This window comes from Bombina bombina, chromosome 5 (assembly GCF_027579735.1).
Source record: "Bombina bombina isolate aBomBom1 chromosome 5, aBomBom1.pri, whole genome shotgun sequence".
Classification (NCBI taxonomy): domain Eukaryota; kingdom Metazoa; phylum Chordata; class Amphibia; order Anura; family Bombinatoridae; genus Bombina; species Bombina bombina.
In genome coordinates, this window is record NC_069503.1 from 895,044,912 (window position 1) to 895,070,394 (window position 25,483).

The 25,483-nt window shown below is 39.0% G+C and overlaps 1 protein-coding gene across 1 annotated transcript in view; it reads left to right on the forward strand.

Moving 5' to 3' along the window:
- The window catches only part of RP1 (RP1 axonemal microtubule associated), a 550,286-nt gene that overhangs the window by 517,729 nt on the left and 7,074 nt on the right, over positions 1 to 25,483 (forward strand). The window contains exons 27-28 of the mRNA XM_053715884.1: positions 7,586 to 7,664; positions 7,842 to 7,923. Coding sequence (XP_053571859.1) covers positions 7,586 to 7,664; positions 7,842 to 7,923 — 161 coding nt within the window. The remainder of the gene's footprint in view (positions 1 to 7,585; positions 7,665 to 7,841; positions 7,924 to 25,483) is intronic.

Here is a 25,483-nt window from a genome sequence, read left to right on the forward strand (position 1 = left end):
ATGTGTTACAAAGTGTGTACAACTTCTTGGCGATCTTTACTTTTAAAAGCACATATCTTCCCCCTGGGTCGGCCACGCAATGGACAACTTCTGACTTGGTTTTTTTTACCTATTAGTATTGGCTACCCCCCTCTTTCTCTTAACACCAGCCGCAAAGTATACTTCTTTGACCCAAGAAGTTTTTAATTTTAAAGTTTCCTCTGCTGACAGGTGTGTTTCTTGAATGAAACCTATATCAGTTTGAAGTTTACATAATTGTGTAAGGATCGCCTTGCGTTTGATAGGTGTGGAAATTCCCCCTACATTCCATGATACTATTTTACATTTGCCTATTTTTTCCCATTTAGGGGAGAGATATAGTTAAAAAGAGAGGGGAGGCCCAGGAGCAACAACAGCGGGGGGTCGGGGAGGGGGAAAAAAAAAAAAAAGGGGTTTTCTATTAATTTACCCCCACACGTGGGGGAGGAGATCCCTTGACCCTTGTCTATCCATAGACAGGGGTCTTCCCTACGAAAAGCCTGTAGAAAACTTTTTTCCTTTCTCTTTCTTTCCTTCCTCTTCTCTATTTGTTGACTTTTAAGGTTTGTTATATTCCTATGTTTTTATTATTAGTTTTAGGGAATCAAGTGTTTTGTAAAAATTTTCAGCCAAACTGGTTTCTTCGAACCAATGTGTTTCTTCCTGTGCTATAACCTTAAGTTTGTGGGGATATATTATCATTGCTCGATAACCTTTTTGGATAAATTTAGAGCAGATGGGAGCCAAGCTTCCGTCTCTTTGCCTGCTTTATCAGTGGAAAAATCTTGAAATATTAAAATTGTAGCATCTTTAAATGTAATCGGCTGCTGTCTGCGGTAGTGCTGAAGTAGAGTAATTTTGTCCTGATAGTTTAGAAGTTTCGCTATAATCGGCCTAGGTCTATTTCTACCTTTACTGTCTGTATATGAAGGACCTAACCTGTGTGCTCTCTCAACCATTATGGGTTGATGAGTGGATGATATTTTAAGAATTTTGGGTAGTAGTTCTGAAATGAAAGATATAAGATTTTCGTTTTGTTCCTCTGGAAGACCAATAATTCTTATATTGTTCCTTCTGGAACGATCTCTCTAAATCTTCTAGTTTATTTGAATTTTTTGTATATTAATATCTGCCGATTCCAGTTTAGAGCTGTGTAGGTTTGTTAGGTCTTCCAGATCAGATACCCTTTGTTCTACTTCTTGTAGTCTGGCAGAAAACTGCCTGACTTCCTGTGTTAATAAAAGGATGTCTTGTTTTAGTTCGGTTTTAAGGGCATCAAATTTAGGAGTAAGGGCATCTGAGATGCTGGTAACCAAGTTTTGAATATTGGTTACTTCATGTATCCCTGCTGTATTATCCATTATTGGTTGTATATCGGTGACATTTTCTTGTGTGGTCTTCGTTTTCCTATCCCTCTGTCTGGCTGCCATGGCTGGAGAGGGGGTCTTGTGAGGGACGTGAAGAAATTTTTCCATGTGCCGAAAAAAAAACTTGGAAAGGTGAAAAATTTATATCGTGCCGAAAAAAGGAGTGTGAGTGGGGTGCTCTGGGAGCCCGAAGAGACCAGAGAAGTGCAAGATTAAGGAGGTGTTTAAGCCTCAGAGTGGAGAAGTGAAGGGGGGGGAGGGGGGGGTGAGCGGTGGGGGACAAGTGAGGGGGAGAGAAAAAAAAAAAGAGGGGGATAAAGTGTCTATATAGGGGTGAGTAATTTAATTATGTGGAGAGTCCAGCCATGGGAGTAAGAATGAGGGAGTGTTTAATACGATTAAATGAGCTTTGTCACAGAAGAAGAGATGTAGTTTTTAAAGCAGTAAATATTTAGGTCTACCGAGTGTGATATATATATATATATAGAAAACTATCTTTTAGAAGACTTTGAGAAGTATTACTTCTTTAATTCTGCTTAAATATAGGTTATTAAGATAGGAAACATCTAAATATGCATAAGAGCTTATGTCCTATCTATTTATCTATGAATAGAAGCTTTCTATACTAGTCTGTAGCTAAGTTGCTTCTTAAGTATAGCTTATAACTTTATGTAGCTATTTAGTTAGAACAAAGAGAGGGAGCAAAATTAAGGATGACGTTCTTGGAGAGGCTGAACGAATAGCAATCAAGAATTAGTCACTACACCATTCTCAGTAAATATAGTTTAGTACAAAAAGAAAAGATAGATAGCATCCAAATTTCAGAAATTCCAGGAGAGAGACAAGAGAAACAGTTATATTCTCTCTTTTTTTCCCCTTCTACTGCTCCTATAGTAATTTACATATTATTCAAGCTTTTACTTAGTCAAGAAGATTTTATAAGATACTATATTGAATATCGATTCGGATATGCACATAGGTTCAGTATATTACCTGTAGATTTAGTACATGGGTTAGATATTATAGAGACTATATCAATCTGTAAGGCCTCATAGCATGCCCCTTTGTAGATATGATAAAAGGGACAGTATTTTTTTCTTCTCTAAAACTAGGCGCTTGGTTTAGTTAGGTAAAATAGAGGACATTTAGAGGGCGGGAAGGAGGTTATAGCGAATCTGTTTAAAAATAAAGACAGTAGCTCTATTTAAATAGCCCAATAATAATGAGAATCCTAGAGTGGATAATATTGAAGTACCAGGATAACCTAACAGAATTAGTTAGCTTCAAGCTTTATACAGATAAATGTAATTGCATGATCAACAATATCCCCATCAAAAAGCAGACAAAAGAAAAAAAAAAAAGAAGAAACAGGTTATAGTACAATTTAGTACATATCTTCTTATGCTAGCAAATAAAAAATGAAAAAAAAACAGTAAATCATATATCTTCGGGAAATATGGCTTTAGGAAAGAAAAATATGAGGTTAGCTGATATTTGTTCTTTATCCAGGTAAAGAGTTTTTTTTTTTTCTTTTCCTTTCTTTTTCACTATCACAGGGTGTAGGAGTCCTAATAGTGTGGTTTTAGAATTAATGTGAGCCTGTGTTCCCACAGCTCAATAAATACACTCTATTAAAGAGTTAGCTATCACTTGCTTTCTTAAGGTAAATAAAGGCAGGATCTCCTCTGCTTTCCTCCTTCACCCCTCTGGTTTTTCCCTTTCAAACCCCTTCAGTTACAGGTAAATTGAAAGCTTAGTTCTTATTTTGGGGATATCAAACTTTTTTTTTTTTTTCTCTCTTTCTGTTTAAGCTGGAAAGTCTGTGAGAGTCTACAATCAACGGTGGATTTTTATTTTAATACCGGCTCCTGCCAGGGCCTGGGGGACCCCTCTCAGCTTGTAAATTTATTTGTACATGCCTTACTTTCAACCCCCAGTAAGAAAAAGTAAAAATAGTGGGCTTGTAACTTACCCCCTCCGGTGTCACTCACTTGGTTAAGAGGCTGTTGGTTGACAGGCTAGTGTAGAAGGTCACAATCTAACCCCATCATAGGTAGTCCAAACCTCTCACTGCTTAATTGAACAGCTTTTATTTCTGCCTTCGACCAAGGCTGTTCTCCCCTCCTCCCACGGAGCCCCAGTGGAAGGAAGGCAGGAAGAAGTGGTAAGGGTTCAAAGGATCGCCTCGGCAGTCGGACCTCCGATACTCTCCTCAGATGCGGCTCGCACTCACCACCTCCCACGCAGCACCGGTGGGGGAGGGGGGGGGAGCCGCCACAGGCCAGATGATATCCCGGAGGGCGCAGAGAAGCCACAGCAGAGAGCCAAAATCAAACCTCTGGAGTCACGTCAAGCACAGTGCAGACTCACAACCTCCCACGCAGCACCGGTGGGGGAGGAGGAGATCGCCGCTGTGCCTCAAGCTGTAGCGAGAAACGGTCCGGAGAAAACACAGGTAGTTGTTGTTATGCCTGTAGTGGGGTGAGATTGAGAGGTAAGATAGTGACACGAAGGGGCAAGAAAGCCCAGAAAATAGAACGGGTGCCTCCTTGGACTACATTAACAGGAAAAAGTGTAGCCTCGAAGTTGTGTGAGGGGATTCCCAGTCCTTTGTTTCCTCTTCCCACAACTTTCATAGGAGGGAAGGGGGAGAGAAAAAAAAAAAGGGGAAAAGAAGGTAAGCTGTTTATGTCTCTTAGCTTAGTTATCGTGCATATCAAGGTAAATATGCTATTTAGATGTTTTATTGCGGCCACAGTGGGATGGAGTTCCACCGTCAAGGGTTCCAGAGAAGATGTCTCTTACTGTCCAAAAAGCACCCTCACAGGAGGGGAAGGCGCGAAATTCCACCGCCAGGAGCTATGGGACTGGAGGGCAGAGCTCAGCTACACCTGCTTGCTCCTCCTCCACCGGAACCAGACAGAGCATGAAATTTTAAGCAACTTTCTAATTTACTCCTATTATCACATTTTATTTATTCTCTTGGTATCTTTATTTGAAATGCAAGAACGTAAGTTTAGATGCCGGCCCATTTTTGGTGAACAACCTGGGCTGTCCTTGCTGATTGGTGGATAAATGCATCCACCAATAAAAATGTGCTGTCCCGAGTGCTGTCCCGAGTGCTAAACTAAGACAAAAGCTTAGATGCCTTCTTTTTGAATTAAAGATAGCAAAAGAACGAAGACAAATTGATAATAGGAGTAAATTAGAAAGTTGCTTAAAATGTAATGTTTTATCTGAATCACAATGGAAACTATTTGGGTTCAGTGTCCCTTTAAGGAAGTTTACTATGAAATCTCATGAGAGTTTAGTGAAATCTCATGAGAATACAGTAAAAAAGCTCATGACCTCAGCACTGTTGATGCTGATTGGCTGCTGTTCATTTCTTTCTTTCTTTCTTTCTTTCTTCTTCCTTCTTTTTTTTTTCTTTTCATTTAAAAGGACATACTACTCATATGCTAAATCACATGAAATTGATGCAGCATAACTGTAAAACACTGACAGGAAAATATCACCTGAACATCTCTATGTAAAAAAGGAAGATATTTTACCTCACAATTTCCTCAGCTCACCAGAGTAAGTCCTGTGTAAAAAGTTATACTCAGCTGCTTCCCAGCTGCAGGTAAAAAAAAAAATTTTTTTTAAAAATGTAAAAATGAACAGCAGCCAATCAGCATCAGCAGTGCTGAGATCATAAACTCTTTTATTGTGATCTCATGAGATTTCACTCAACTCTCATGAGATTTCATAGTAAACTTCCTTAAATTGAATAGGGAAATAACATGAGAGTGCACCAGGCTCACCCCCTTGCTTGTCCCGGGACAGACATACTTATTTGCTGCTTAAAGTCCTTTGCAATGGGGTTTGAATACTTAGGACATTTTGAGGTACAATATCTTTCTTTTTTACATAGAGATGTTCAGGTGATATTTTCTAGTCAGCTTTTTACAGCTATGCCGCATTACTTTCAAGTGTTTAAACATTTGGGTATCATGGCCCTTTAAACTGCAGCTGGGTAGTAACTGAAAGTTAACTTTTTACACAGAACTTACTCTGGTGAGCTGAGGAAATTGTGAGGTAAAATATCTTTCTTTTTTACACAGAGATGCTCAGGTGATATTTTCCTGTCAGCTTTTTACAGCTATGCTGCATCAGTTTCAAGTGACTTAGTATATGAGTATTATTATGTCCCTTTAAGGGAAGGTGCTCTTCTATAATCTATAAACAACCTTCCATCTCTACTCTGCTGACTGTTTAAAAAAAATCTCACAATTATAGACACTCCAGAGCTTACTCAAAATACTCTAGTAACAGTGAAGCAACTTATATCATTGTAAAACTACATCTGCACTCTACTCTTTAGTAATATTTGCTTTGAATCCATTATTCTATCTAGGAATTTTGGGGTTTAATATTCTTTTAACAGCTTTTTTACAGTTATATTTACTAAATCAAAATATCTCATTAAAGGGACATGAAACCCAATATTTTTAATTCAGAGAGAGCATGCAATTTTAAACTTTGTTCTCATGGTATCCTTGGTTTAAAAATAGCAGTGTACTACTGGAATCTAGCTGCTGATTGGTGGCTGCACATTTAACTCTCTTGCATTTGGCTCACCAGATGTGTTCAGTTAGCTACCAGTAGTCTATTGCTGCTTCTTCAACAAAGGATGTCAAAAGAATGAAGCACATTTTGATAATATAATTAAATTGTAAAGTTATTTCAAAATATATGCTCTGTATGAATCATGAAAGATAAAATGTCAGTTTCGTGTCCCCTCAATAGTATCCATCAGTTTTTTTCCTTTTTTTTTAAAAAAAAACACACCTTAAAAACTATTGCAATTCATATGTTAAAGGGGAAATTGGCTATTTGCTATATTTGAATCGAATATCTTAATAAAATAGTCATTTCTGTTTCATTCTTAGGGCTCGATGATTGAAAACTCTGTGGGCTGGCGAGATTATTAAAGAATGCTCGCCAGTTCTTCTATTTCCATGGAAGAATTCTATAAAGCCACTTTTTACTATGGAAACAGAGTGTCTTGCTAAGGGGCGTATACTGCATATATAACAAAAAAGCACAATGAAAATCATGATTTAAAAATGAACCATTTACACAAAAATAAACACAAAAAATATGTTGTTAAGGTGCATCAAAAAGTATAACTAAATTGTTCACCAAAAATGATATTTTATCATAAACACCACATGTGTATATAAATGACTCAGGACTAAATGATATTAAATATGCTCAGCGTAAATTGTAATTTAGCTACACTGGATGTGCACAAACACATCGAAATTCTTACTTTTAAGTACAAAATACAAAGCATATTTTTTTTTTTTAGCGTATATGGGCGTGTATGAAATTGTCTCTCAAATCCAATCGTAATTATCTAAACATTTCCACCCTGCAGATCTCACAATGTTTTCTTGCAACGTAAAAGGCTATACGTTTTTCTCAAAATACTCAAAACACTACTTTTAAGGGCAAATCTATGCATATGAAAATAACAGTGATTTTAGGGTACAGTGCACTGAAAACAACGTCATTTGATTTGTATTAGGCATAATATTAAAGTTGAATTATACACCGGTTCCTCCCTGTGTACCTCATCCTCCATTGAGAACTTTTACATAGCAGAGAGCTCTCATTATTTTTATGGAAGGCAGCTCGCCAGTCGCAGGGACAAGCAATTTTCTTTGATAATTACACAAATACTTTCCCTGCAAGGCTAAACATGGCTTTTCACATTTTCAGTGGTGACCTTTTGATCATCGGACCCTTAGTATTAACCAGAAAGTAGATATCAAAACATTCAATTCCTTTCTTTTCCTGTATTCAAGTAGAAGCCACCTCAAAATGTCTTCTTATAAAAATAAGGTTAGCTACATATTTGTCATAGAACATCAGGTTTACTAGAAATGTTGTATTGTTAATAATGATCATGGATTGGAAAAAAAATGGTACCCACCTGTAAGTAAATATTATTTTGGAACTGAAAATAATTATTTTTCAAAGCAAAGTTAATAACTTATTTAATATATCAATTCAAATAATAATCAACTAATATAGCATGTTTGTTTTGTGGGACATTACATATTACAACAATCTTGAAAGATTATTTTACTGCACATTAGTGCAAGTTCAAGTTGTATTTGTTAACTTTATGTATTTTCATTGTTTATTTTTAGGTTGATCTGTTTATCATTCAGGCAGTCTCATTGGGAACACTTACAAAAATATGGATTAGTCATGATGGAATAGGCACAGGTAATATAATGCATTCAAAATAATTTATGACTTGTATACCTTGGTTTATATATATATATATATATATATATATATATATATATATATATATATATACATATATACCAATAAGGTTTAAAATAAAAGAGTTTGGTTCAATTAAACTAGATTTCATGCAATTCTTCATTTTTATTGCAGAAAATGGTTGGTTTCTGGATAAAGTTATCATAAAGTACACAGAGGATGGAACTGTGCAAGAAATTATATTTCCATGTAACAGGTAAGAGATTAATTTGATAATAAACCTCTATTTCAATTTGATATTAAATTATTTAGTCCTGTGGGAACATTATATTAGTAACAATGGACTTCATATAGTCATACAATACATGCAACACTTTGGTATGGCTAGTGCTACTTACATATTTGATTTAGCAAAAATAGGTAGAAAATTTTTATTAAAAATGATAGGGGCTCGATAACAAGTGGAGCGCAATCAATAGTGCAAGGTGCATTAAACTTTGTGTGACCTTGTGCAAAGAATAATGCTTAATCTGGTTTTACAAGATTAAAACCAGATTAAGAGAGAGCGCTCTCTCTCCCCCTCTCTTTTGCGCTCTCTCTCTCCCCCCCTCTTTTGCGTTCTCTCTATCCCCCCCTCTTTTGCGCTCTCTCTATCCCCCCTCTTTTGCGCTCTCTCTATCCCCCCTCTTTTGCGCTCTCTCTCTCCCCCCCCCTTTTGTGCTCTCTCTCTCCCCCCCTCTTTTGCGCTCTCTCTCTCCCCCCTCTTTTGCGCTCTCTCTCTCCCCCTTTCTTTTGCGCTCTCTCTCTCCCCCTCTCTTTTGCGCTCTCTCTCTCCCCCTCTCTTTTTCGCTCTCTCTCCCCATCTCTTTTGCGCTCTCTCTCCCCCTCTCTTTTGTGCTCTCTCTCACCCCTCTCTTTTGCGCTCTCTCTCACCCCTCTCTTTTGCACTCTCTCTCCCTCCTCTCTTTTGTGCTCTCTCTCTCCCCTGTCTCTCTCCCCCTCCCTCTCCCCTCTATCTCTCTCTCCCCTCTATCTCTCTCTCCCCTCTATCTCTCTCTCTCCCCTCTATCTCTCTCTCTCCCCTCTATCTCTCTCTCTCCCCTCTATCTCTCTCTCCCCCCCTCTATCTCTCTCCCCCCCTCTCTCTCTCTCTCTCTCTCTCTCCCCCCCTATCTCTCTCTCCCCCCCCCACTCTCTCTCTCTCCCCCACTCTCTCTATCCCCTCTCTCTCTCCCCCTCTCTCTCTCTCCCCCCTCATTCTCTCTCCCTCTCTTTCTCTCCCCCCTCTCTCTCTCCCCCTCTCTCTCTCCCCCTCTCTCTCTCCCACTCTCTCTCTCCCTCCCCTCTCTCTCTCTCTCCCTCCCCTCTCTCTCTCTCTCCCTCCCCTCTCTCTCTCCCTCCCCTCTCCCTCCCCTCTCTCTCTCCCTCCCTCCCCTCTCTCTCTCCCGTCTCTCTCTCTCCCGTCTCTCTCTCTCCCTCCTCTCTCTCACTCCCCCTCCCTCCCTCTCTCCCTCCCCCTCCCCTCTCTCTCTCCCTCCCCCTCCCCTCTCTCCCTCCCCTCTCTCTCTCCCCCTCCCCTCTCTCTCTCACTCCCCCTCTCTCTCTCCCTCCCCTCTCTCTCTCACTCCCCCTCTCTCTCTCCCTCCCTCCCCTCTCTCTCTCCCTCCCCTCTCTCTCTCCCCCTCCCCTCTCTCTCTCCCTCCCCTTTCTCTCTCTCACTCCCCCTCTCTCTCTCCCTCCCCTCTCTCTCTCCCTCCCCTCTCTCTCTCCCCCTCCCCTCTCTCTCTCCCTCCCCTCTCTCTCTCCCCCTCCCCTCTCTCTCTCCCCCTCCCCTCTCTCTCTCCCCTCTCTCTCTCCCCCTCCCCTCTCTCTCTCCCCTCTCTATCTCCCCTCTCTCTCTCTCCTCCTCCCCCCTCTCTCTCTCTCTCCTCCCCTCTCTCTCTCCTCTCCTCTCTCTCTCCTCCCCCTCTCTCTCTCCCCTCTCTTTCTCATCCCCCCCTCTCTTTTGATCTCTCTGTCCCCTTTCTTTTGCTCTCCCTCCCCCTCTCTTTTGCTGGCTCTCCCCCTCTCTTTTGCTCCCTCTCTTGTGCTCTCTTTATCTCCCCTCTTGATCTCTCTCTCCCCTCTTGATCTCTCTCTCACCTTTCTTATCTTTTCCCTACCCCCTCTCTCCCCTCTTTTGAGCTGTTTTGAGCTCTCAGACTGCACAGCCTTTCACGGCCCGTCTGGCCCCGCCCCTTCACACTCGACCACGCCCCCTCATGACCCTTGTGCTCGGCCACGCCCCCCGGCCACGCTCGGCAACGCCCACTTCTGCTCGCCCTGCAGAGCAGAGACTTAGAGACTCTCAAAGGCCAGGTGTGTTCGTCCTCGTGCTGTGCTGTCTACTGCGCATGACAGCTTCAGACAAACACACTTGGCCTTTTATTATATAGGATATATATATATATATATATAATGTTTTTTGTAAGATAAATATCTATACACACACACATTTATATATAGGTATAGAACAGTACAGATATAAATATACATATAGGAATATCTATTTAAAAATACATACAACAGATCCCCTTATGTGAATAACACTGTAATGTAAAATATTTACAGTAAGTACACAAACACTTTATTAAAAATTATTATTGCATAAATGTGATTTTACTTTTTTTCAGCTACTTGACTGCAAAGGGCTTCAATGCACTTATATATTTATATATGTTTCTATATATGTATAAATATGTATGTCTGTGTTTATATGTGTATATACTGATATACTGTATGTCTGAAAATACATATATACACATATAAATACATATATATATATATATATATATATATATATATATATATTATATTATATATATATATATATATATATATATATATATATATATATATAAAAATATATATATATATATATATATATATATATATATATATTCCAAACAGTGGTGTAAGTGCACTCTCACCAACTTTTGCAGCTTGTCAGGGTGCTATAAGGTTAATAATAGAATGTAGCAAAGAAGCACTCACTGAACAATTCCAACTGTGACAAAAAGTTTTAATTCAAACTAGTGACGTTTTGGGACAGTAACAGTCCCTTCCTCTGACAAATTAACAGTGTGAAAATGCAGGCCTTAAATAGGCACCAAACTGCCCTCCCCACGTGATTGACCAATCATGGCCAAAGTTACATGACACACCTTACAAAGTGACCAATAGCTGTCAATAATACAAAACTAGTGTATATAGTGATTCAAGTGAATAATAGAAAAGTAATTTAAACATGAAACTCCGTGTTGCCAATAAAGAGGGGGGGCAATCTCACTCCAACCACACATAAAAGTCAGCTAAATATCATTAAAAATGTAAACAAAACAATAAATCAACAGTGAAGGAGGGGGATCGTAATTCAACCAATCATTGTCACCCTGGCCCATGGAGATCGTAATCCAACAAACCAGCAGTGTTTGTAGCTATGACGTATCTAGCACTGAGTGCCATAACGCCGCTGATTGGTGCTACCATGATCTCCAAAAGCTAGAACACTGCTGGTTGGTGGGATTACGATCTCCATGGGCCAGGGTGACAATGATTGGTTGAATTACGATCCCCCTCCTTCACTGTTGAGTTATTGTTTTGTTTACATTTTTAATGATATTTAGCTGACTTTTATGTGTGGTTGGAGTGAGATTGCCCCCCCTCTTTATTGGCAACACAGAGTTTCATGTTTAAATTACTTTTCTATTATTCACTTGAATCACTATATACACTAGTTTTGTATTATTGACAGCTATTGGTCACTTTGTAAGGTGTATCATGTAACTTTGGCCATGATTGGTCAATCACGTGGGGAGGGCAGTTTGGTGCCTATTTAAGGCCTGCATTTTCACACTGTTAATTTGTCAGAGGAAGGGACTGTTACTGTCCCGAAACGTCACTAGTTTGAATTAAAACTTTTTGTCACAGTTGGAGTGCTTCTTTGCTACATTCTATATATATATATATATATATATATATATATATATATATATATATATATATATATATATATATATATATATATACAATGATTGGAGTAGCCTTTTTAGTCCAGATATTTAGATATCAAAATAACAAGAGTATTGCATTGAGCAATGATACTTTTTTATTGGACTAACTAATACATTTATAAGTTGACAAGCTTTCGGAAGAATTCCTTCCTTTCTCAAGTCTGAAGCAATACTGACCAATTCAATTAAATTTACAGATTATATCTCAAAACACAGGATGGCTAAAAAGAAAAGAAAGTGTTACAGAGGTCTGAGTGCAGGGACAGGAGGGGGTGTGGTAAAAATCATGAGGGGGGCTTAGGAAATAGAGGCAGACAGTGTCCAGTGTAGGAGAACAGATGGGAAATATATAGTTTTACATAGAGCTTATACTGACATAAAGTTATATATCAACATGGAATCAATATGTATAAAGATGTGAAATTATGTATACAGGGGGAATATAAGATAGTCAAAAAAGAAGAAAGGAAAGAAAGAAAAAAAAAGGAATAATAATAATGACAAAAGTGGGGACATGGGCTTACCTGTGTACCTATGCATAGAGACCGTTGAATATACAATGTAATTCACTATATGAAAGTATAAAAATATTAATAATGTGTTAACAGTCCACATTTAGTCCAGAATTTAGCAAGTTGAAGTGCATTATCATTTTCATTTCAAAGGTTTTTCTTTCCATTTTTTTTATAAGTTGCCTTTGAGAATCTTGATTTTGAGGTTATCCAACCTGACCACTCCATACAAAACCTCAAAATCAATGGTGGCTATTAGCAATTGGAGGTCGGTGAGGCAGTCCTTACTTTAACTCTAACAATGTATGCTACCCCTTATATTGAAAACCAGGGTTGGTTGCTCTGTTTTTCTTGTTTTCTTCAGGTCCCTGTCAGCGGTTGGATGAGGCTCAAAGACCTGAAGCTGATGTGACTGCTCCACAGCAGAAGGCCCTGTAGGGTAAGTCATTTCTTATTTACCTCAATACAGGAGAAAATATGTGAAGAAGGACTTCATTTTTATTCAGGGACCTAGTGTGACCTGCTACACTCAGAAAGGGTTTATAATTTAATTAAATATCCACTGTTTTGTGATATTTTGTAGCCAAGCAGCTATCTGACTTTCTGCCAGGTTCAGGGATTTTGCTGCTTCCATTTCCGGGCAGTTCTACTGATAGACCAGGCTGTATGTGTTTGGGGACCGGGTGTCAGGGCGACACTTTTATTCCCTCATTTAATCCCTGCTTGTTCTTTTTCTATGGACTTTGTAGTCCTTATAAGACTCAGCGTTTATACCCTCTTTTACTACTAGGGAGCATATTTGGAGTCTGTTTATGGTGCAGTTATTTGAGCACCTGATATTTGTTAATGGTTATGGCCATTTGAGCTCAGGCCGTTATGCCTGTTAGCTTTTCCCTCCTTCTGTTCTGATCACAGCAGCGTGATCACTATGCACATCTCAAAACTACTAAGGGTGTGTTTGTGTAAAATCCCATCACTTTTGGCTTCTCATGTTTTTTAGACTAGCCTTAGTGTAGGAGAACCTCCTTTGTTGATGGATGCAATGCCGATATGCAAGTCATATATTGGGGGCACCGCCGGCTTGTCAGCCTGAGTACCGCTCCTATCGGGGCTTTTATTTCTTATGTGGCTGCATTATACTTCATGGTGCAGTTTAATCAAGTGCACTGAGATAAAGGCCGTTTTGTGGGTGTGGCCTATTTCAATGCCGATATTCAGCGTGAGCTCTCTATCTTCTCATATCCCCTGTTAGTGGTGATCGCATTGCGCGCCTTTATTTTATCTCTCTGTCCTTCTCCTTTAGTATTGATGCGGACTAGGTGTTTGGGGTCTCCTAATATTTGTAGGAGGTGGATGGGTTTTAGAGACTCCTGTAGAAGACTCGGCTGAGGGTTTCTTTAATCTCTGTGGTGCTTACACATTTAATTTTCTAGAGGTGTTTCTCTGCAAATATTAGTGTTTTCTTTGTATTTGCTACAATCTGGTGGCTGTTCATGTTAATTTTGCACAACAACTGTAATATTCTTCTTTTTGCAATAAAGAAAGAAAGGTTCCAATATCATCCTTATTAACACTGGAGTATTTATAATTGTGAGGAACTTCTATGTAAATATTTTGAATTATGCAATATTTTTTAATATGTTTTCCTAATTTTCTTGTAGGAACTCTGTATTTCCTTCTCTCATTCTGTAGGATTATTTTGGATCTATCTACGAATGTATGTTGTCCTATGTTATAGGGACTTTTATACATTACTCTCTCTCTTTTATGAGCTGAATTTTCCTCATGTCTGTGACATGTTTATAGTCCTATGTGTTATTAGGGACTTAGATGTTTCTCGTTGCTGACTCTGTGTGTGACTTGTGGCACAACGTGCATAAGGTAGAAAGCCATCTGGTGGCACAGTAGAAAGTCACTGGGATACAACATGTGAGACCAGAGTTCAAGACTCCATGGGGGCATGACATATATATATATTTCAGGACGCTATATCCACCCTAGTCAAGAGATCCACTTTCCCCATTAAGGATAGTTTCTTTTTTAAGGATCTTAGGGATTAGAAGCTGGAAGCTTTTTAAGTAGGATGTTTCAACACCAGATTTTGCAATGGTAACCAGTGGTGTCTGTTTCCTTGTCCGACCTAATTTTGGAGGAGACTACCATAGAGGAGATCCAAGATAGGATCAAGGCCTTATAGCTGGCTAATTCTTTTATTAGTTGATGTCAGCATGCAAGAAGTTAGGCTGGAAGCCAAATTATTTATCTTTGCCATCTAGCTTGCAGAGCCCTGTGGATAACATTTGTGGTCTGTGTATGTATCGTCCAAGTCCAAAATTCTGTCTTTACCTTTTAAGGGCAAGACTTTATTTGGTCCTGTTTTGGCCGAAATTATTTCCGAACTTACTGGTGGAAAGGGATCTTTCCTACCTCAAGACAAGAAGACTAGACCTAAGGGCTGCCAGAATATAATTCTCCTCCAAACCGGAGCAATCCAGGACTTCTTGGAGGTCCAGTTAGCCTTGGAATAATGGAAAACAATCCAAGAGACCTTACTCTGAGAATAAATAAGCATGAAGAGGCTGCCCCCGGGGCAGGCTTTACTTCTTTTGACAGGCATAGGGTTCAAAGTCTTGTCCCTCCTGGGACAAATTTATCCTGTCAAGGTTATCTGCAAAGCAGGTGTAGAGAGAGGCCTTCTTAAAATGAGTAAAGGACCTATCTTCACTGGGAGTAATTGTCCCAGTTCCTGTGGCAGAACAGGGTTGAGGATTCTATTCAACCCTTTTTGTGGTTCCCCAAAGGAGGGAACTTTCCGACCAATTTTGGACCTCAAGTGTCTCAACAAATTTCTCTAGATTCCATCCTTTAAAATGGAAACTATTTTTTCCTTTCTACCCTTGGTTCAGGAGGGTCTGTTTATGACTACCATAGACCTGAAGGATACGTATCTTCATGTTCCTTTTCACAGGTAACATCACCAATTCCTGAGGTTTGCTTTCCTTTTGGCCTTGCCACGGCTCCTCAGATCTATACTAAGGTTCTAGGTGCCCTTTTAGCTGTAGTCAGATCTCAGGGGATAATGCTGGCTCCATTCCCGGATGATTTCTTGGTTCAGGAGTGATCTTTTCATTTATCAGAATCTCTCACAGAAGTTCTGTTGTCTATTCTTCATTCCCAAAGTGGAAAGTAAATTTGGAAAGAGTTCCCTGGTGCCAGACACCAGGGTATGCTTTTTGGGGACGATCATAGACTCTCTGTTCTTTTCCTTAGGGATGTCAGAAAGTACAAAATTCTGGCTTCCTGTCTTTCACTTCAGTCCTCTATCCGTCCATCAGTGGCTCAGTGTATGGAAGTAATTGGTCTAATGGTTGCTTCAATAGACATTATTCCTTTTGCTCCTTTTCTGTCTGAGACCTCTACAGTTATGTATGCTCATCCTATGGAATGGAGACCACTCAGATCTCTCTCAGAGGATATTTCTAGACTCCCTAACGAGAGACTTTCTATCCGGGTGGATTTCACAGGATCATCTGTCTCAAGGAACATGCTTCCTGAGACCATCTTGGGTGATTGTGACAACAGATGTCAGCTTGTCGGGCTGGGGAGCAGTTTGGGGGTCTTTAAAAGCTGAGGGTCTTTGGACTCTAGAGGAATCTTTTCTTCTAATAAATATCCTAGACTTTAGAGCAATCTATCAATGCTTTAACAGCTTGGCCTCATCTGCGTTTGGTCCAATTTATCAGGTTTGACCGGACAACATCACTTTGGTGATGTAGATCAATCACCAGGGAGGAACTCGGAGTGCCTTAGCTATGAAGGAGATGACTCATATTCTACAGTGGGCAGAGTTTCATGATTGTCTTTTTTTTGCCATCCACATCCCAGGAGTGGTCAACTGGGGAGCGGATTTTCTGAGCAGGTAGACCTTTCTTCACGGGGAGTGGGCTCTCCCCTGGAAGTATTCACAATGATAACACTCAGGTGGGGGATTCCGGAGTTGGATATAATGGCGTCTCGTCTAAACACCAACCTTGAAAGGTAGGGGTCAAGATCAAGAGATCCACAAGCAGCTCTAAACGTCACTCTGGCGGTTCCTTGGGTCTTCGGTCTTGCGTACCTGTTTCATTCGTTGTCCTTCTTCCTCGAGCTATTGCTGGTAGCACTGGACAGGGCGTTGGTGATTCTATTAGCTCTGGCCTGGCCTTGCAGGATCTGGTTCGCGGATCTGGTAAAGATGTCACCTCATCCACTTTTAAGGTTGCCTTTGAGGAAGGACCTTTTACTTCAGGGTCCCTTCTTCCACCTTAATCTAGATTCTCTGAAGCTGACTGCTTGGAGATTGAATGCTTAGTTTTGGCTAGGCATGGCTTCTCTGAGAAGGTCATTGATACAATGCTTCAGGCTCGTAAGCCTGTTATTCGCAGGATTTACCATACGATATGGCGTAAATACCATTATTGGTGTGAATAGAAAGGTTTCTCTTGGAACAGTTAAGGGTATTCCAAATTTTTTCTTTTCTTCAGGAGAGCCTGGAGAAAGGTTTGTCAGTCAGCACTCTCAAGGATCAGATTTCTGCACTGTCTATTCTTTTGCACAAACATCTGGCAGATCTGCCAGATGTTCAATATTTTGTTCAAGCCCTGGTGTCAGGGTGCCAGGAATCAGACTGAGAGGAGAAGTGCAAAAATAATCACAACTTTATTAATAACAAAGAAATAATAAAAAGTCCACAAGTCAAATAACAAGCCAGGAGTCAAAGCCAGAGCTGGTATTCAGACGAGCCGAGTCAGGAGCCAAAGTGAGTAGTCAGACAAGCCGAGTCAGGAACCAGGAGGGACGTCAGACAGCCAGGTAATACACAGGAACAGGAACAAACAGGTCTGAGACAATGCAAAGGCAAAGCATACTGAACAGAGGCCCTTTAAATAATAAGTGATGAAATCACAATACTGAGACTGCAATCTGTCTCACATGGATGATGTACACCAGTCTGGCCAAAAGAGGGCGTGCAGGAAATGAGCAGCATCAGACACTCTGCACCAGATTCAGTAAGAGGTAAGTAAAATGGCTGCCAGCAGCAAATAGCAAACAAAGCAGGGAAAAAACCCTGACAGTACCCACCCCTCAACGACCCCTCCCCCGTGGGAGGACAAAAGGCTTATTGAGGAAATGTGCATGGAAGGCACAGAGGAGGGCGGGAGCATGAACATCAGAGGAGGGAACCCATGAACGCTCCTCTGGACTGTAGCCCCTCCAGTGAACCAAATACTGTATGCGGCCCCTAGACATACGAGAGTCAATAATGCTGCTGACCTCATATTCTTAATGGTTGTCAACAGAGGTAGGACGAGGAAGAGGCAACACAGTGGTAAACTGATTGCAAACCAATGGTTTCAAGAGGGAGACATGAAAAACATTGGAGATGTGCATTGCAGGAGGAAGGTCAAGAGTGTAGGCCACAGGATTGACCCGTCGAAGTATTTGAAAGGACCAACATAACGGGGAGCCAGTTTATTGGAAGGCACCAGAAGGTTCAAGTTGTGGGAGGACAGCCAAACCCTCTCACCAGCCTGGCAGGAAGGTGCGGGCAGATGCCTGTGATCAGCCTGGAACTTTTGGTGCTGCATAGAACAATGAAGGCAATCCTGAATCTGCACCCATGTGGAACGGAGTTGCCAGAGATGCTCCTCCAAAGCCTGAATACCCTGAGACATGAATAAATCGGGCAACAAGGATGGTTGGAACCCATAATTCGCCATGAACGGGGATATCTGGGAGGAATAATTAATAGCACTATTACGAGCGAACTCTGCCCAAGGCAGCCCCATTGGATTGAGGGTGATATGCCGAGGAGAATGAAAGCTGGATCGCCATTTGAGCACAAAAGGAACGCCAAAATCTGGAGACAAACTGGCTACCCCGGTCTGAGACTATCTCCTTGAAAAACCTATATAAACGGTAGACCTCCCGGGCAAAAATGTAAGCAAGTTCCTGAGCAGTAGGCAGCTTCTTCAAGGGAATGCAATGTGACATTTTAGAAAAATGGTCAACCACCATTAGGATAACAGTATTGCCATTGGAAACAGGGAGATCGACAATGAAGTCCATGGAAAGATGTGTCCAAGGAGGCTCACCATTAGCAATAGGTTGAAGAAGACCCACAGGAAGACGTTGAGGAGTCTTATTATGTGCACAGACTGAGCAGGAGGCAACATACGCTGCAACATCAGAACGAAGACCTGGCCACCAGAATTGTTGAGTGACAGACCAAATCATTTGGTTCTTGTTCGGGTGACCTGTGGCTTTTGGATAGTGGTAAGTGTGCAATAGTTTAGTTTGAATATTCTCAGGAACAAAGCACTTACCACTAGGTTTCTCAGGAGGTGCATTGGTTTGTGCAGCCAGGATCTCCTCCCTCAAGGGAGAAGTCAAATTAGTAGGTAAGATAGTCAAAATATGGTCAGGAGGTATAACTGGAATAGGTAGAGTGGTGGTGCCTTCTGTTTATGTCCGCCTGTCTTGTTCTCCCTCCCTTTCATTCTGTAAACTCTAGCTTGGGTATTGTTTCCCACTAGTAATTGGAACAAAATTGTGGACTCTCCATGCTATAGGAAAGAAAAGAAAATGTATGCTTACCTGATAAATTTATTTATTTCCGGGCATGGAGACTCCACGACCCGCCCTTATTTAAATTTAAGACGGCAGTTTTTTTGTACAAACCTCAGGCACCTCTATACCCTTGTGTTATCTTCTTTTTCCATTTTCCTTTGGCTGAATGAGTGGGGTTATGGGTAAGGGAAGTGACACTCAACAGCTCTGCTGGGGTGCTCTTTGCCTCCTCCTGCTGGCCAGGAGTTGAATATCCCACTAGAATTTGGAATGAAATTGTGGACTCTCCATGCCCGGAAAGAAAGAAATTTATCAGGTAAGCATACATTTTGTTTTTTATTGTATAGTTTTATTATGAGCGTAACAGTACTTTTAAATCAATTTATTTTTGTTTTTTGTGTAACTTTTTATTTAATGGAGGGACATATGGAAAATACATATGTCAGGGTTTTTATAGTGGAACACTATGCGAACATTTATTTAGACAGCCTTTGACTTATGTATTTTTCACAAGTGTTCTCTCTTAAAGCATTAACATGACATCCCTATCCGCAAATAAAAGCAGGCTACTGGTGCAGATTCCAAAAAAATTAAGTGATGTTGGTATCATTATTTAAGGTAGTATATCCATTTACCTATGATCTTTCCTTATCCACATTACATAAACTGTACATACACAAATTAAGGGGTAGAGTGGCCCTTAATAAAAGCTATAAGGAATAAAGAGCACTTTCACTAGCTCAAGTATACTGTCTACAAAATATCAAACCAGTATTTTAAATATAATGAGGATTTATTTATAATAAAAATATTTTTGAGTGTTCAACAAAGTACATACATACTAATTCATTCAACCTAATGAGCGTTGTAGCCACAACTTAAAATTATAAATAGATATCTTTATGAGATCTCTTAAAAATTAGTTAAAACACATTTCTAAAAAACAAAACATATTTGTCGATACAATCCTTAAAAAAAACATAAAACAGTCTAATGCTGATACAAAAAAATTATATGTAAGAGAAAAATGAATTGTATAAATAGTCATGTATGAGAGTACATCCAAGTTATAATATTCTGTGTGACTGCATGGGATAAGAATGTAATCCTCCAGTTGTCTTAGTATGCAAAATTTTAGCAGCCTCACTTATAGTTAATCCATGATAGTCTGTCAAGTTATCAGTTTCAGTCTCTGGTATAATAACCTTACCGGACCACTGATTAAGTATTTCTAGGAGTGTGGTTGCCTTGCGATGTAGTCGCTGTAATTTTTTGCCTGATGTTAACGCCTTGAGTGCCCTGCAGCGTATCCACTTGCTGTAGCTAAGGCGTAGTCACATGTCTTGTTATCCTTACCAATCAGGTAACCAGTATATTTTTGGCTCCAAATTCGAAAAGTGAAATACAAATGGTAATTTTTCCTTTTTCTCTGAATTATATCATGAGTTATCAAGTGAACCCTGCTGTTCACACAAGGTTTGCCTTTGTGGATACAATCCCCACCTTTGATTTTTAGTAAACTTTGAAGACTATACACTGGTACACCCAGGGCTGGCTCAAGGAATTACACTGATAACGTACAGCTGGGGTCTGACTCTCTTTCCACTACAATCTAAAATGAACTATTGCACTGCATTCTAAAGGCAAAAGAGATACATAGATAAATACAAGTGACATGGGCATTTTTATATTATTTAAAGTGATGGTAAACTTTTATCCACCACAACACTGCAATCAATTCTTTGTTGAAAATTAACATGACCTTCATTCATCTTGCTGCTATTATCTGCAGTGTATATTTTGTAATCACGGTAAATACCTGTAAATACCTCTGCATTCTATCGCCGCTTTTTCCACCTCGCTCCGAAGTGCACTTTTTTTAATTAAGATTTTCTGGCTGTCCAATCAGAAGACTGGCAAATTGGCACGTATTTCATGATGGAAAGAAAAACGGAAGGGAGTGCACATGCGTAAATAACATCATGCTGTCAGTCACTCCATGAACAAGCCTGGGGTACAGATGCACAGGGGAAAACAGATGGGAATTCACTTTTATGTCATTGTATTATAAACACATGGGTAGTGGATAACTGCAGAATAAGGGAATAGACATACCAGCGATCTGCATTGAACTGCTCTACAAGTAAACAATGAATCTCGTGATTCATTGTTTACATTATGGAGGATTTAGGCATGCGCAGAGTAATCTAGATCGGGAGCGTATATCAATGCCGACTAAGGGAGCAGGTGAATCCGCTCACTACGTCCACACTGCTGAAACAAGGAAAATTAAGGAAGAGGAGGAAGGAATCAATAATAGTAAGAATAAAAAATGATAGTTTAAAAGTTTGTGAACATTTTTTTAAAATCTTCACTACCTATGCTTATAAAGATATCTAGAATAAATGAAAAACTTCTCAAAGCTTACAATTTACCATTACTTTAAAAGGACACTGAACCCAATTTTTTTTTTTTTTTGTGATTCAGATAGAGCATGCAATTTTAAGCCACTTTCTAATTTATTCCTATTAGTAAATGTTCTTCATTCTTTTGGTATCTAAGTTTAGATGCCAACCCATTTTGGTGAACAACCTGGGTTGTTCTTGCTGATTGGGGGATAAATTCATCCACAAATAAACAAGTGCTGCCCAAGGTACTGGATTTTCTTTTTCAAGTAACGATAGCAAGAGAACAAAGAAAAATTGACAATAGGAGTAAATTAGAAAGTTGCTTAAAATTGAATGCTCTATCTGAATCACAAAAGAAAAAAAATTGGGTTCAGTGTCCCTTTAAGGAAAACATATTCTTCCTATGTGCTGCCCCTTTTAATTGCTGCTTGGTTCCTATGTTCCTGCAAGTACCCATTATAGAGCCAGCTCTGGGTATGTCTCCCACTTCTCCTCTTCAGTCATCCAGTATTTACTTCAATTTGCACAGCTGAAAATGATAAGATGTGTTAGTTCTATATCTGACGTAACCATCTATGGATACCTCTATGAAGCACTAATAAAGCAATGCGTTTAAGCTCTCTTCAGCACTGATTGTCCTATCAGTTAAGGTATACACATACCTAGGGGGTGCAAAGGTATAGTTTACATGCATTTTTGTATAGTCCTCATGGGAACTGATAATGCATATTTACTACATTTTTAATACCCCCTGTATATTCAGTAAAGGTACAAATTCCCTTATTCTAAAATCAAAACTTTTTAATAAAAAATTTAAAAAGGTTTTTTTTTTTAAAAAAAAAAATGTTATTTTTACCATCCTGTAAGTCTTCTCTTCTCTCTCTGCCTGTGTCTTTGTTTTTTTTTTTGTTTTTTTGTTTTTTTTTTTGTGTGTTCTAAAATGCAAATAATATTCTATCTTTATTTAAAACAATAAATATTACCTTTCTGATTACAGTACTGTACTATCTTTCTGATGGACACGTATACAAAAGTAATACAAATTATATTTAACTATCATTAGGTTCCATGTATAATCTGTATTACTACATGCAAATATTGCCTAAAAGGCATACAATATTGATGCTTACACTATTACCATCCCCTCCCCAAACTGTCCCATTTTACAGATGCAAAGCCAAACCTTTCCCGGTCCCAAGTAGTTTGAATAAAGGATTTTCTACCTGTAATATCCCATTTTTTGTGTTTATGAATGAAAAACTATATTTTGGAAAAATGCTTTCCATAATATCCATAACATTACCAGTAACTATCTTTTACAAATGTTTATTTTTTTTATAAATATGTAATGTTATTTATAATAGTGCCAATGCACATATTTCTTTATTAACAAAAGTAAAATATTTTCCACTATAAATAATGTTCCCAAAACTGTGAAACGTAATCATGATCAGCTACATGGTAATGCTGCCATATGGATGGCAAGATATTTTTAGTAACATTTCATTGCTGCCTCTATGAGACATAAGTCTGATTTTAAGAAATAACATTTTATACTCACATTTCAGATATAGTATTAAAGGAACAGTATACACAAATTGTCATATAAATGCATGTAATAGACAGTACTATAAAGAAGAATATGCCCAGACAATCATCTAAAAATCCAGTATAAAACCTTTTCAAAACTTACTTAGAAGTTTCCAATTTTAGCACTGTTGATGAGGTTAGGCTGGGACACCCAGTAAAAGGGGCTGGGAAAGCAGAAACAGGCAGAGCCCCCCCCCCCCTCATATGAAAAGACAGATTAGACAAACAGGAGACAGCAGGAGTCTGTAAATGCACGTATACATCTGATACTTTGGGGCTTGGTTAGGAGTCTGAAAATCAGCACAATGTTATACATTGTTACAAAAACACTCCCAGATGGGCTATATAAATGGATCATCTACAAAACTTTTATGCAAAGAAAAACCTAGTGTATAATGTCCCTTTAAGCCTTTCCACAGATAAGGAATTTGTTTTTTTTCTGCTGTTTATTTATTAAGCTAAGGGTTTAAACCCAAAATATACATCAGTTCCTCAAGTTATTTTTAGTTATGTCTGACCTGGTCTTCATTTTCCTCACACTGTTTGTACATAAATAATAATAATAATAATACAAATGTATTATGTTTTTACCCAGTGTGTGTATATATAGACAGACAGATTGATGGATAGATATACAGATAGTTAGATGATAGTTAGATGATAGATAGATGTAGATAGATAGATAGATAGATAGATAGATAGATAGATAGATAGATAGATAGACAAAATAATATATTACAGATAAAGATCCCCAAATCCGGAATTCCAAAATCCAAATTTATTCTGAAATACAAACTTTTTAGGTACAATTAAATGTCTAACTCCCTCACCCAAAGATTTTGCGTGATTTCTTTCTGTGCCAGCAAGTCTTTGATCATCATACCTAGAGAGAGGGAGTCTCTACAAAGAAACATTTCTGTCAGTGAATCTTGGTATGAAGGGATTAACCACCGGTTTGTGTGTGCTTTTAGGTCAGGGATAATCATTGCTTTCTTAATATTTGTTAGAAAATGATTAACCGAAAGTCATTAATTACTGCTTATTCTACCTACTTAAATAGGTAATAACTGTTGAGTGTTTACAGTCATTCCCCCCAACAATAACTCCATTCAGTGCCACTCCTTCTACAACTGACACTTTTCCAACCTTACAGAAGAGTTCCAGCTGGTGTTGAGACAGGTACCCTGTAGTGTGAACTTACTAGCACCCTATCTGACTAGTTATCCATATTGTCTAGTCTTGGACAGAGCTAATCATACTGCCTAGTACCACACATTTAGGGGCCTATTTAAGAACGTGCGAGAGGACATGATGCGATATTGCGGATCATGTCCACTGCACATCGATAAATTCAGACAGCATACGCTCTCTGCATTTATCATTGCACCACCAGATGTCTGTCCGCCGCCTCAGAGCAGGCTGACAGGTTATGGAGCAGCGGCCTTTAGACCATTTCTTCATAACTTGTGTTTCTGGCGGAGCATCAAGCTCCATACGGAGGTTGATAAATAGGCCCTTAGCCTGTACCCTTATCTTCTCTACCCTAAGAAAAAACTTGTGCAGTAATATTACAGGTATTATGCATCATTATGTCTCATAACTCTTCCCCTATCTTCAGTAAGTAGTGTATGTGTTTGTTTTGGCCTGGATATTAGGTATTGAGTACTGTAGTAGTAACATTAGTAATATTGCAGTGTTGTTACAGAACAGGGGCTAGATACCTAATCTGGGTGAGAACCTTTAGTTGCCCTGGTCTCCCATTTTACTCAAGAGTTTATTCCTTATGATGCTTCATCTGTAACATCAACTTTTCCAAAATTATTGTCATGACCTCTCCAAATATCATTGCAAATGATCATTTCAAGTATTTCAAGGTCAACCTGTCTACAACCACTCTCATTTAAAGAACCTTCATTCCTTTACATATGTGGTCTGTCCTTCTTAAAAATTGGTTCAGTATTGTAATATAAGAAGATGTTTAAATGTCATAGTAACAACGTCTGGAACATGCAAAATGTTTTAAAAAGTGGTCTGTCTGCTCTTATTCAGTAGTGTTAACTGTAAATATTGTCACAACAATACACTGGGACACTGGGCAGCAAATTCAATTATTATGATATTTATATCATTTCCATTTTATGTTTTGTAAAACAATAAGATACTAGCAGAATAAAATATAACATTCTGTCCCTCTGCTATGGTCAAATTCATACTTTCATGAAAGTTAGTTACAAAACACTACTATGCTGAAATTGTTTATGGCTGTAATCTAGGAGTCAGTGGGTTATATGTATGGTATTTGTTAAATGGGCATTTGAATTCACTTTCTTTTTATGCTGCCCTAGTTTGTGAGATACATGGAGCAAACCTAAAGTCAGCTGTGTTCAATGTAAAACTTCTTGTCAGCACTAAGCTGAAAACTATAATTCGAGAACAGAAAAACTGAATCACTTTTTGCCTCAAGCAAAATATGGGACACTGATTGATAGGCAATGAAAACATCAAATTACATGGTGCAGATTTGCACTTCTATGAAAGAAACACTGAACAATTGTCATATTTCTCTACTCTTGGCATTACCCTGTAGAACATGCCATATAGAAAGGAGCAATCACAGTGTATAATAATTTCAATGATGCTATATT